Source organism: Hemicordylus capensis, chromosome 1 (assembly GCF_027244095.1).
Source record: "Hemicordylus capensis ecotype Gifberg chromosome 1, rHemCap1.1.pri, whole genome shotgun sequence".
NCBI classification, from domain to species: Eukaryota; Metazoa; Chordata; class Lepidosauria; order Squamata; family Cordylidae; genus Hemicordylus; species Hemicordylus capensis.
In genome coordinates this window covers 35890603-35905301 of record NC_069657.1, presented here as the reverse complement: position 1 = coordinate 35905301, position 14699 = coordinate 35890603, and the positions used below count along the sequence as shown (strand labels likewise).

Sequence of the window (14699 nt, the reverse complement as noted above, 5' to 3'; positions counted from 1 at the left end):
TCTTTAAATCTAAAATGATCCCTCACTAGTAGCCATCACATGCTGGAAAATCTCAGGCCAGGGGACTGCTTAGTCTGCATTCTCATGACTTAGGACAAGTCAGTTGTGCACCTGACAAACGCTACTTATACAGCCAATTATTTTCACTCTTCATTACTGCATGAATATCAAATGGTTATGTACCACAACACCTTCCTTATAATGAATCTGACTTAGAACCAAGTTAAATAGAATTTAATGCAATTTCCATTTTGCATAGGTAAGGCCTGAAATTTAACTGGGTAATCCTGAGCAGTTTTATGATCACACATGAGATCTTAGATCCTCACAAAAGGAGCTGTTCCTTACATAAGACATTCCCAGCCCGCTCACACCTATCCTCCTAACTAGAATCAACTAGCTACAGTGAGCCAACATGATCCATTCACCAAATAACTTAAAGAACACACCTGATTGAAGAGCTGTTTTCACACAGTTGCCCTCAAATCGGGAGTCCAAAATATCTCCAAGAATAGAAGCTAATAGAAACTTTTTGGAGTCCCCAAAAAGACCAGAAGTAAACAACAAACAGGAACCTCAAGCAAAAACCAGGATGCAAACGTATTGTAACATAAAGGTTAAGTCTGTGCCATTGAGTCGGTGTTGTTGACTCCTGGCAACCACAAAGCCACGTGGTTGTCTTTGGTAGAATACACAGGAGGGGTTCACCATCGCCATCTCCTGTGCAGTGTTTCAGCACCTTTCTATATCGCTGCTGCCCGATATAAGAGTTTCCCATATCCTGGGAAACACACCAGTGGGGAGTCAAACCAACAGCCTCCTGCTCTCTAGTTGCTTCCCCACTGTGCCATTAATGGTTCAAATGACTCCAAATACAAATAGTAACCATACATTTTTTTTATTTATTTAACATATTTTTATACCACCCACTACCAAAGTCTCTAGGCAGTTTACAGCTATAAAAACATATTAAAAGATCAAATTAAAATAACCATGAAAACTATCATATACATACATATAAAACATATGTGATGAGTTTTCTGGATAATGACTCTCTTCTATGATTTATCAAACATACAAAAAATTTGTTAATACTAAATACATCAGTATTACTAATACATAAAGCATTAGTAATACTAATACAAAATTTTGTTAATACTAATACATAGAAAAACTCAAGTGAAAAACAGGAACATATAAGATTGCCAGAGTGAAAATTGATCCAGATTAATCTACAGTTCAAAGTAGAAAACATATTTTGCAGAATTCTTCATCTTAATAAGAAAACTCTTTCAAAATCAAAGAAATCACTCATGGCAAATTTGCACTAGGACTTCCCAACTACCTAAGAACTAGATTCTTCTGCAAACATTGTGCCCATAGATCAGAAAATTGTTTTTAGCTTCCATATTGTGCATATTAAGGAATCTCATTCTACATAACACAAAGGACAAGAAATACAAGGCCAGATATCTCATACATACTTTAGAGTAAGTTATATTGTAGTCAGTGCAATTTATTCTCAGGGAAACATGCATAAGTTTGAGTTACACTGACCTGAAAGTCACCAAAGGATCTTCAAACAAAGCCATAGAACTAGCTTTCTATACACAGAACGTATCAGGACTCTTTAGAGCTCTAGGCCACACCCCCTTTACATGTGATATGTCACATGATGATATCACATGCAAAGGGTGTGTGGCCTCGAGGTAGAGATTGCCGGAGCGAGCTCTTCAGTCTCATTTCAGGGCAGGCTTGCTGCCTGAAAGGGTGTATTTTCTCTTTCTCTTCCTCTCTGTGAGGGAGAGAAAGAGGAATAGACGCTTTCCGGCAGCAAACGCTCCCTGAAATTAATGCAAAAGTAAGTGCTTATGGAGCAGTGTGCCCCGTCCCGGACTCAGAGAAGGCGGCGGGGGCGCGATTAAAAAAATTTTTTTTTAAATCAACTGAGGTGGTTGGGGTGGGGCGGGGCATAGCGGGCACTTGGCGCCCCTCTGCAACTGGCGCCTAGGGCACGTGCCCTGCCTGCCCCCCCACTGGTTACGCCTCTGGTACCAACGGTAGTTTCCAAACTATGTACAAAGGAAGCCCCACATAGGGCTGCTTACAGTAGTCAAGCTTGGGAGGTCACCAGCATATGTACCATTGTTTTAAGGTTATTTACCTCCAAAAATGAGCATAGCTGATGTATCAGCCGAAGCTGATAAAAAGCGATCCTGGCCACTGCCTCAACTTGAAAAACCAGAGAGTGTCTGGGATCCAGGAGCACTCCCAAGCTACGTACCTGATCTTTCAGGGCAAGTGTAACCCCCATTCAGGACAGGCAGATCTGAACCATCTCTCAAGTCCCCCCACCCTACAATCAGTTCCTCTATCTTATTTGGATTCAACTTCAGTTTCTTTTCCCTCATCTAGCCCATTACCACCTCCAAGCAGACATTTCGGGAAGTTATGTCATTTCATGATGAGGTTGATATGGAGTAATAGATTTGGGTTTAATCAACTTATCGATAATACCCTGCACCAAATCCCCTGATGATCTCTACCAGCATTTTTATGTAGATGTTAAAGAGCACTGGAGACAGTATGGAGCCTTGTGGAACTCTATACAGTAACTTTCACTCTGCAGAGCAACAGTCACCAAGTGGCACCCTCTGGAATCTTACTCAAGATGTAGGAACGGAACCACTGTAGAACAGGTAGTAACCTGATCCCATCTCCCTCAGGCGATCCAGAAGAATACCATGGTCGATGCTAACGAAAGCCGCTGAGAGATCCAAAAGGATCAGCAGGATCATACTCCCTACGGCAATATTTATTTATTTATTAGAAGCACTTGATATACCGCCACTCTGAAGACTCTGGGCGGTGTACAAAAACATGCAAAACAAAACAGCATTTAAATTACATTCTAAATAAAACTAAAGTAACTAACAGAGGGAGGAGGAAAAATTAGGTAAACTACAGGGTAAAAGCCTGGCGAAAAAGAAAAGTCTTCAACAGAGACTTAAAAATTGACAAGGAAGGAGCTAAACGAATCTGCAGGGGAAGGGAATTCCAGAGAAGTGGGGCAGCAACCGAGAAGGCCCTTTCACTGGTCCTAGCAACCCAAACCTCTCGGAAATCGGGGATCAACAAAAGGGCCATCTGAGCAGATGTGACCGGACGGGATGTAACTGGATGGGTGAGGAGGGTCTGTAGGTAAACAGGTGCCAAACCCCGCAAGGCTTTGAAGGTCAAAACCAGGACTTTAAATTGAACTCGGTAGCGAATAGGCAACCAGTGCAATGGCTGCAGGAGAGGTGTTACCCTGTCATATTTTCTGGCACCCATAAGTAAACGAGCCACTGCATTCTGGACCCATTGTAGCTTTCTGATTGTCCTCAAAGGTAATGCTAAATAGAGGGCGTTACAATAATCTAGGCGGGAGATAACAAGGGCATGGGTCACTGTCATTAATGCTTGCCGATATCTAACTGCAGGCCATCCATTAGGCCCACCAAGGCAGTCTCCACCCCATATGGCAAGACACAACAGACTCCTTTGGGTGTACCAAGATTTCTTGAAGCACTATGAGTTTTCCATTATATTATATTATTACTACAGATTAGGAGCCCCTTGGGGACAGGACTATTAACATTTAGAAAAAATGCTGTAAGATGCTCTAAGCCCATGGGATACGGTGAGATATACTGTAAATCAAACCAATTCAAAATAAAATAGTTCTTGTTCTAGCAATCCTGACCATTTCAAACATTTTGTCATGAGAAAGGAGTATTACTTTCCCTTCATAATCTATGGTCTCACATCTAACCATGGTGAGTTTGCATAATCTATCAAGGCGGGGGAGGGGGACACACCTCATTCTAATTAATTGAAAATTAAAGTGCAGTAAAAATACTTCCATTTGATAATCAGCAATTCTGAGAGACCTATGCTTTTTATTGATTAGATGTTTCAGTCATGTTCCATTTGTAAGGCTCAATTTGGAAATAACGCTTTCCCCGATTGTCAGAGTGCAAACAACAATTTGAGTAATACTCAGGAGCAAGATTTAATATTGAACATTTTTCAAGTCGAGTTACAATTCACTTGACATCCTTAAGGTTGGAATATCCAGTAGAGTAATTCTTTGTTTTAGCTGTATAACATAATCTAAAGTTGGGAGAGAAAATACCCATTTGTTTCTAATAACAGCAACACATCAAGATTTGTTTGAGTGGATGAAAGGAGCATTATTTGTATCATGTGTCTAAATTTAGTAAAACCACATATACATGAACAGGACCACCACATATAACTCCTACTTGGATTGTAGCCATGAGTATGCATGGGAAAGCTGCAGAGGGAATATCATGTCTTTTGTCCTTGGGAAGAAGACTGGGGAATGCTGCCAATTCCTCTATATAGCCCTCCACACCCAATATAATGCATTGCCTGATATCTTCTGCTTACAAAGATACTGTGGGAGAATGCAGGTGCACAAACATACTGCCCCTTGGCAGTCCTCTAAACAAGCTACAGTTTGGGTTACATTTGCACCCAGTTTATATGTTGAGCAAACAGTGGCTACAACCTTGCTTTCTAGTTGGTGGAGAAGAAGCTACTTTCTATAACATTCTTCTAATAGTGAAAGAAAGAAACCTATTCCACTACCAAACAGGAGTGATAAAAATGAAATAGTACAAACATATAAATTGCACCTGTGTTTTTTGCATCAAGAGGTTCAGATTTCTGCATTAATTACTTTAAAATTATTGACATAAGTATTTAGTCATAATAAATGTCATTACATACCTCTGTAGGCAATGATTCTTAAAGTAACATCTCCAAATAGAAACCAGATTATATGGAAAAATACAATGCCAAATAAGGAACATGGGAGTAAATTTTGGAGTGGCACAGGTTTAGAGTCATCACTGTTGATAAGGTGGAATAACAAAGATATACAGTCATCCTTCGCCTACCGCGGTTTTCCCAACTGTGGTTTTGAGTATCTGCGACTGCGAAATTGTGAGCAGGCTTGCCAACTCTGACTCGAGTATACGTGATTTCTCACAGGATTTTGTTTTGCGAGAGTCACAATTTTTGCTTGTGAGAGGCGAGAAAGAGTGGAGGGAAAGCCGGAGGAGTGAGAGAGATGCTGGAGAGGAGGAAAGAGAGAGACACAGAGGAGAGAAAGAGGCAGAAGAGCAGAGGAAAGAGAAAGACAGAGGAAAGATGTGTGTGTGTGCGCGTGTGTGCGTGCAAGTGTGCACACATGTACCTGCACTTTGCACAGTGCAGCATGTGTTGGGGGGGAATGGGGAGAGAAGGTTGCTGTGTTTTTACTGTTGTGTTTTCTTTGCGTGTGCTGTGGGGTGAAACTGGGGAGAGAAGAAGGGTGCTGTATTCTGTAGGCTCAAGGGTGCTTTCTTCTTTTTAGGGAGAGGTAGAGAAGTGGAGGTGGGGGAAAGCAGTGGAGAGAGAGAAAGAGATCAGAAAATGGGTCCAAAGCATGCCAGAAAGGGAGAGGAAGGTGCTGTGGCCAAGTGGCCAAAGCATGTCATGTCCCTGCAGGACAAAATCAAAGTCCTGGACTGTCTGAGGGAGGGCCAAAGCAACACTGCGATTGGAAGGTTGTTCGGGGTAAATGAAGCGACCATCCACACCATTAAGAAGAATAAGGCTGCCATCAGAGGCAGTGTTGCCAGTGGGTAACGCGCACTATCTTCATGCCCCGGTTCGACCGCTTTTTCCGTGAGGTGGAGAGCTACCTTGAAAAGAACCTCGCTTTCCGGGTGCTGCTGGGGTTGGGCAATGCCCCAGGGCATCCTCTGGACGTGCTGCTTGCCCACCCCAAAGTGGAAGCAGTGTTCATGCCTCCCAACACCATGCCACCCATCCAGCCTCTGGACCAAGGCATCATCCAAGCCTTCAAGAGCTATTACACCAGGCGCAACTTCAAACACATTGCTGACCTGATGGACAGCAACCCTGACTTAACTGTCAAGGAAGCATGGAAGGGCTACAACATTGTCCATGCTTTGACCATCGAAGGAGGTGAAGGATGAGGTCAGGAGCACCAGCCCGAATGCCTGCTGGAGGAAGCTGCGAAGGAGGCTGTGAAAGGCAACAGTACTGTGCCAGCTGCGGCGGAAGAGGTTGCGAGGATAGTGGCTCTGCCAGGTGACTTGATGGCGAGGGATTTGATGACATCCAGCTATCTGAAGCTGCTGAGCAACCGGAGTCACACACACTGAAGAGCTCACCAAACAAGACCTGGAGGCCCTAATTAAATCATCCAGTGATCAGGGAAAAGAGGAGAACTGCAGGGCCACAGCAAAGCTGACCCTGGAAAAGTGGAACAGGTTCCTCAAACATGTCTCAGAGCTGGCAGATGAGGCAGTGGACATGGACTCTTTCATAGAGCGCAGCCTGATATTCAGGTGAGGACTGAATGAACTGATTCTGTCCCTACACAGAGGTCCAAACAGTCCTCAGGAAGAAGATGGCACAGCCAATCCACCTGAACTCCTTCAAGCGAGCCTGGCACTTTGGGAAGCAGCTGTCAACTGCTTGTAACTGTGGACACATCATTATCACTAGAGTAGGAGGGGGGTGCTGGTGCCCCCTCTTCACCATATAAATTCCCCAAGCCCATCCACTCCACCCCCAGTTCCCTTGCCTCTGATTGCACCTCACCCTACTCTACCCCATCCCTCCTACCCCTCCTCCTCAGGAACATGACCATCTGCATGGCTGCCAGGTAGGAAAGCTCTTCATTAAGATTTCTTGTGTTCTGTTGATTTTTGGTGATTTAAAGTGCATTTGAGTAAGGGGGGGTGGGTTTTCAAAATTTTTCCAGAGGTTCAATCTGCTCATTCCTCTTGGTAACTCCTAGTGATATTTAGGAATTTTTGACCATTTCCCCCCTTGATTTTGAGGTGTTTTCACGATTGCGGTTCCCCAAGCCCCTGTTCCCACTGACTCCTATGTCTTGCCAACTGCAAATTTGTCAATTTTTTGCGTGGTTTTGGGCAAACGTAACCCTTGCGGTTGGCGAGGGAAGACGGTACTGAAATAAATATGCCAAATATCTTAATATAAAAGGAAATTAAGTGGCTCAATTAAACACAAAATATATTTCCAAGGGGTCTGAATGATATATTTGAATTTAGTGGGTTTTTAAAAATAAATATCCTATTTTTTATTGTATTAATACATTGTTTGGCATTGTATTTTTCTTCATAGTCTAGTTTAAATCTGAACATGTTACTTTAAGAATCATGTCTTACAGAGATATTTATGAGCACTGATCAGAACTGTGTGACTGGCTTGGATCAAATCAGCCTTTTTGAACAAGAGTTCCTAAAGAACTGGATCAAATGTTGTACCATCGCTATCTTACTCATCACTATGTATTAATCTCGTGTTACAGATACAACCTTTAGAAAACACAGTTCTAAAGGCTCATTGGTATATGTTAAGTCAAAAATATGTAAACCAAAAATGTGGATGTGTTTAGTGCAGGATTCAGCAATCAGTGGCAGTGGCCAAAAAGGAGCGAGAGAGAGAGAGAGAGAGAGAGAGAGAGAGAGAGAGGAAAGACGTTGGCCCTGGCAAGTGAAGAGGAGCACTTGGAGCAATGGATTATTTCGCCTAAGGCAAAGAAATAAGCAGTTAGATGAACCATTGTCCACAGCCTCTGGGAAAGTTATCCTGGACCACTTATCAGTTGAGAACAGGGACCTCTATCCCTTATGAAGTGCTAAGCAGCCTCTACTGTGAATGTAATGCCTATGTACAGACCATTTATTTCAAGTGAATTCAAACAGGAAAACCAGGAAGTAGTAATATATGGCTTTTATTTGAACATAAATGTGCTGCTTTCTGTTCACTGCCTACTTCCTTCACAAGAAGCACCTTTGGTGTTTGTCAATGTGTTCAATTATCTTGAAAAGCCAGAAAGGTAAAACAAAACCTTCTCCTATTCTATGTTCTTTTCTGAAATTTTGCATAATGTGCTCCCTCAGGGATGCATGAGGAAAAACCTCTCTGAATAATTTATAGGGTCCTAGACAGAAATTAGTTTCTACTTTTGAATCAAAATGTTGGGTACAATCCAGGGATTATAACTCTTCCACTGAGCTCTATATGCAGCAGGGACAATTTGAACAGGTATATTAAAATGGTTTCAGAGCAGAACAAGTTTACATTGAACAGATTAACCTGTAATATAAACCTAATGGCACAGATCAGAGTTCAGCTAGTAATTTAAAACAAATAAAAAATGCAAACATGGCGACAAAGTAATAAAATGATTTGTCAAGGTACAAAATAAGTTATCAAGGCATTTTAACACAAGTTGTTAACACACCACCCCAAGCTGGTTCTTTACATTTTGTACAAATATCAGCCACTTCACATATTTACTTACCTTGGGATTGAGTACACCTGGTGGTAAGTGTACGTGTGAGCACACACATATGAAACAACAGGTGACGGAGCCACTAGGGACCCAAGTCATGCAATCTTTCCCTCCTGGCTTGTGTGTGTGTGGTGGCGGTGGGAGATGTAGTTTGATAATATGTCTGTACTAGCTGTATACAAAAAGGGCCCTACATCACATGCTGTCTTGTAAGTGTGGTGGCTGCCACTCATGGTCACTTGAGTAAATGATCCCCATTCGTTATATTCTTACAAACTGACACCCCCCACCCCCGGTCATTAAATGTGGAGAAACACACTAGCATGGTCATGTCAACAGCTATATTCCTGAAAAACATTTCATTTTTTGCTCTGCTAACTGGGCAAAGAGGCAACTTTTTAATGTGGTGATTCTCTTTATTTAGCAGGGGGAGAGTAACTGGCCCTATCCACCCCCAACACAGTACCTCCAGTGACTGCTGCTCATGTCTATCTTATGTTTCTTTTTAGATTGTGAGCCCTTCGGGGACAGGCATCCATTTTATTTATTTATTATTTCTCTATGTAAACTGCTTTGGAAACTTTTGTTGAAAAGCGGTATATAAATATTTGTTGTTGTTGTGTGATTTTTTTTGGCAACACTGACGTGTTTGATATAATAGAGTTTTAAAACTACCTTTATTAGTCGGAAATGGAAAATAGAGGCAAACATTGTTATGAACGGATCCATCATCTACGGTTCCACGTATCCGTGGTCAGGTGAATGACACTTGACCTTGGCATTTGCAGGGGGAAACGGCACACAAAGGATTAAGACTCGCGTATGAAATTGAGCCATTTTGTGGCTCTCCTGCAAAGTAACCTGGTTATTTTTTTTGTGTTGGGGACAATTCTGGTTGGGGGACACTGCTGGACACTACTGTACTGTAGTGAAGCACAGTACAGTAATTACTTCCAGGGTTGCTGTTTTTTTGCCATTTTTTGACCTTAAAAAAAAAAAAATCCAGGAACCTAACACTGTTTTCCATAGGCAAAATGCCTCGTTACTCATAGTTTCATTACTTGTGGTAGTAGGTGAGGAATGGAACCCCTGCAAGAAACAGTTTATACCTGTACCTTCAACCTTTTTAGACTCACAATCTACAGGCAAACCTCATCATTCGCGGACCTGACACCCATAGTTCTGTGTATCCGCGGTTGGGTAATCGAAACCCAACCTTGGCGTACACGGGGGAAAGGGGTTTTAAAGGGTTAATTTCTGCATATCCATGGTTTCTGCGTAGCCAGAAATAATTTCCGATGCCATTTGTGGCCCCATTTTAAGGAAAGGAACCATTTTTTGGATCTTTTGTTTTTTAATTTTTTTTCTGCAAACCATGAAAAAATGGCAGATTTTGGAGGGGGTGTGCGCACTGCGGGACAGCTGCAGACCTGTGAAGCACAGTAGGGCACTTTATTTCCACCATTTTTCATCTTTGGGGGTGGGGTGGGGTTTTTTGCAGCCTCTGGAAAACTAACCCCCCATTCCCATTGACTTAATGCTCCGTTATCTCGGCCATAGTGGAGAATGCAATCCCCATGGATAATGGGCTTTGCTTGTATCTGACTCCAACCTGCTACATGACCCCCCCCCCTTCCCCTACATTATTTTTCTGCCTCCAATAGGCGATCATAGCACCACTACAGGTAGCAACCTACCAGCTGAAGGCCAATCCTCCAAGTTAATTGAACTGGTCATATTTATTTTATCATATGTCATTCCCAACTGCTTAACTAATTTCTGATTAGGGATATTTAGGGATTATGTCATATAAAGTGGCACTCACCAATCTCTGCATACTTTTCACATGCGTCGGGCTGATAGATAAGGCCTCTTCATACCAACGTTTGGCTTCATCAATATTTCCCCGAAGTTCTGCCACTTGACCTCTCATGTAGAGTACATTGTGAGACATTGGAAAGAGGTTAGCAGCTTCCTGAGTACATGCTGTGGCTTCTGCAGGTTTTCCAATTCCTATATATACTTCAGCTGCATAAAGGAACAAGAAGAAAGGTAAATGCATGCTTTCTCCCCTAATTAATATTATCTCCCTTGCTTACATTGGTACACAGATCTTCAAGGAAACTATCTTAGGCACAGATTGCTTTTCAGTTAGATGCAACCTTATATTCTTCATTAATGTCTTAAAAACAAAAGGTTCTGTGAATATGGGGAGCATAAAATATGGAGTTGGGAAGGAAAGTGACTAGGACTTAATTGAGCAAAGGAGCACCAAGTATTTCAACTCTAGGACTCAGGACTAGAACATATGATGCAAGATAGCAATGAAGCTGCATGTGCTATTTCTTGCTAAAGGAAAATAGCTTCCCAGTCACTACTCTTTCTGTTCTACAAGGACACTTTTAAATATAGGATATAATCTACTAATCCTTATGACACATAAAGGCCCAGCCAGTCCTTTTGCTTGGTGTATGTGACCCAGTCACTTTCACATAGCTAGAAAAATAGAACCAGTAGCTTTGGTGTCTAATTTAAGCTGAAGGTCAGTTCTATGCTTTGCCCCAGAGTTTCTCTCTAAAAACCAAAGTCCTAGAACATAAAATGAACATTAATTAGGACAATATTTCTTTGCATATCCAAGCTGCCTGGGAAAAGGGTAGGCTCTAGACATCCACAAACTCTTGTTTGCTGGCTCTGAACAACAGCGAATGCTACTCCTACTACTTCCTTTTCATCCCAAACCCATCTTTTCAGAGAAGCATTTGGCATGCCCTGCTGTAACTAAGTCTATGTCTGTGTATCTGAAATAAATGCATCTTCTACTCATTTAACCTTGCCTCTTCTCCACTGTTGTCTCCCCTCTAAAATGTTAAATTGTAAGCTCCTTTAGGCCTGTTCTCTTTTGTGTGCTTCCTGTCCACATGGAAGCACACAAATTAATAATAAAATGTCAAAGGTGATGTTAGGACATAGATTTCTATGAAAGAAGCCCTTCCTCCACCATCACCACCCTTTCTTTACAGGCAAACACTCTGAACCTGAGATAGGTTTAACAAGTTGTTCTAGTAAGAACTAATGTGCCTACTTTCCTTTCACTATTCCTAATGGACTAAATTTGGTCCAAATCAGTTAGGCAGTTCACAAGTTAGCCCACTTCCACCTCAAACGTTTACGCGTCTGCCATCTTGAATCAAGGTGGATGACAGCATTACAATCTATGCCCTTAAGTCATCCCTACATGTCCCTACAGCGGTAGCAAATTTGGTTCAAATTGGTTAGGCTGTTCACAAGTTAGCTCAACTATGCCTCAAACGTTTGCATGTCCACCGTCTTGAATCAGGGTGGATATCACAAACCACACTGTTGAGGTGTCCCTGTGTGTCACTCACTACAACTATACCAGATTTGGTTCAAATTGTTTAGGTGGTCCACAAGTTAGTCCTTTTGCACCTCAAATGTTTACATGTCCACCATCTTGAATCAGGGTGGAAGACATCATCACAAACTACACCATTGAGATGCCCCATGTGTCCCTATAACTGTACCCAATTTGGTTCATATTGGTTCTGGCACGGCGAAGTTGATGGTGGGGTGGGGGAGACACAGAGAGAGAGAGAGAGTGAGAGTGAGTGAGAGAGAGAATGCTGGGTGATCTCATAAGCCTACTAGAAAGTAGGCTAAAACAGTGATATGGGATGGAGACTTTCAGAGAATGGGGGGAAAGCTTAAAAAATTCCAATGGACACATGCAAGCCCTTGGGGTGTGCTTAAAGTAGCTCTTTGGATCTCAGCACAGCAATTAAAGAGCATTTTAACTAAATGTGTGAAGGCATATTTTAGCATTTTGTTCTGTGGGGAAACAGTAGATGAAGAATTGAAGGAGAACTTAAAAGGTTTAATTCAGCTTTTCCAATAACTGCAAAAAAGAAAAGAAAAGAAATCAAATACCCTATATAAAGGCATCAGATAGTTTAAAAATCAAAGTTTAAGTAAATTACTGCTGGGCTACAGAAGCAGTACTGGGTTACTGCCTTGAGCTTGGGCTCAGTTGGGTAGTTAATCTACCACTCAATGAGGTATTAATGGTTTGTGGTATGCAATTAGTTTTAGTAGAGTTCTGCAGGCATCCCCTTTCCCAAGTTTTGTTTGACATAATTCCCATTAATAATGCCCTGAACTACCTCAGTTCTCACAGAAGCAATACTGATGCTGATTTATTTATCCCCTGTATACCTAAACTTTTCTGTTTCACTACCTTAATAACTATAGCACCTACCAAAAATGCATTTTAAGTGAAGCAAGAAACCATATCACTCATCTCTCCCACTGCAAAACAATGTGGATAATATATACAAATAGCTTCATATTAAGATGCTTAAATAGGTGCCATTTTATGCCATCAAAATAACAATAAGAAGTGAAAATGCAAACACTATGATCCAAAGACCCCTGCACTGGGTGTCGCAAGGGCATTTCTCAGCCTTTCCCTTCCAGCAGCAGTCTACTGATTCCCCTAAAAGCTATTCTATTCCTAAGAATCAGGGTGCACTTCATGAGAGCAAGCAGTGGCAGTTTTAGTATTATGGGCTGAAAGGCAGCTCACTCTGAGCAAAGTGGATGGGTGGTGGTGGTGGAAGAAGGAGAAATACAATCAAATTCAACTGCATAGCTCTACTTTTGTGTCACCCCTCTCTGCTCCCCTGCTGAAATCCAAACGAGCATGCAGAGAAGGGATCCTGCAGAGTGGAAAAGGTGTGTCTGTCTGTTCAGGTATACATGGAAGCAGGGTCCAAAAGCTTAGTTAGGCTGAAACAAGACCTAATATGCAATTCAAATTCAGGGGTGGGTGTGGGACAGGGACCTCCTGCAACCTGTTCTGTGATTCTCCTGGAGCAAGCTCCACCCACTCTCCCTAGGCAAAACTGAAATTGAAACAACCAGCCAGAAACAGCACAATCCCACACACAAACACACGTGGAATTTCTCATCAGAAAATAGATCACTCACTCTCTCCTCCTCCTGTTGGCAAGCTCCCCTGGCCTGTGCCTCTCCCTTAAGAAAGTGGCATATACCTGTTTGAGGTACCTGAGTTTTCATACAAGAAAATCCAGCCAAACTCTCTGCTAACATAAAAAAATACTGGTGCATCTACATAAATCACATAGGACTGGATCCTAGCTAGCATGTCCAGAAGTATGTCCCACATAAACCCTCTCCTAAGAGTCAGGGGATCTTCAGGAATAGGGTGGAATTCCCAGAAATCAAGTTAAAGTGTCCTGAGCAAGGTGTCTTCCACAAGATGTCTGGTTTGGGGCAATTCCCCCTTCCTTCTGCAGCCTTTCCCCATCCAATTTCCAAGCGCCCCGTCATAGGAACATAGGAAGTTGCCTTATGCCGAGTCAGAACTTCGGTCCATCTAGCTCAGTATTGTCTAGTCCACACTGACTGGTAGCTGCTCTCCAAGGTTACAGGCAGGAGTCTCAGCCCTACCTGGAGATGCCAGGGAGGGAACTTGGGGCCTTCTGCATGCAAGCATGCAGATGCTCTTTCACAACTGGGCACCATCCCCTAAGGGGAATAGCTTACAGCCACACAGGTAGTTTCCCATTCAAATGCAAACCAGAGTGGACCCTGCTTAGGAAAGGGAATAATTTGTGCACACTACCACAAGCCCAGATCTCTTCCTCCTATCCCCAGGGGATATATAAAATTCCTGTAAGGAGGGGATGGAGAATGCATCAGTGGTAACATCTTTTCACATGTGCTTCATAGGAAAATAGGAAGCTGCCTTATCCTGAGTCAGACCACTGGTCCATCTAGCTCAGTTGTCTACACAGACTGGCAGCGGCTTCTCCAAGGTTGCAGGCAGGAATTTCTCTCAGCCCTATCTTGCAGAAGCCAGGGAGAGAACCTGAAACCTTTGGCTCTTCCCAGAGTGGCCCCATCCCCTAAGGGAAATATCTTACAGTGGTAACATGTAGTCTCCCATTCAAATGCAAACTAGGGAGGGTTCTGCTTAGCTAAGGGGCCAATTCATATTTGCAACCACAAGGCCAGCTCTCCTTCAGCAATTGTACACAGCCCCCAAATCCAGTTTCTGAATATGTTGCCCAACTAATCAAAGACACTTTGCAAACGCTAATTAATCAACTAAATCTAATTCTATTCACTTATTTAGGAGTCAGCTCCACTGAAGCCAACGGAACTTATTGTGAGTAAAACAGGCATAGGATTGTGCTCATAGGCTGCAATCCTAAATGCACCTACTGGCGAGCAAGATCCACTGAAC

At 42.5% G+C, this 14699-nt stretch overlaps 1 protein-coding gene across 4 annotated transcripts in view; it reads right to left on the bottom strand.

The window, feature by feature from the left end:
• TTC7B (tetratricopeptide repeat domain 7B) overlaps positions 1-14699 on the bottom strand; it is a 174228-nt gene that overhangs the window by 31691 nt on the left and 127838 nt on the right. For all 4 annotated transcript variants that reach the window (XM_053270534.1, XM_053270516.1, XM_053270524.1 and 1 more), the window contains one exon: positions 10236-10438. In XM_053270534.1, the coding sequence (XP_053126509.1) occupies positions 10236-10438 (203 nt within the window). The remainder of the gene's footprint in view (positions 1-10235; positions 10439-14699) is intronic.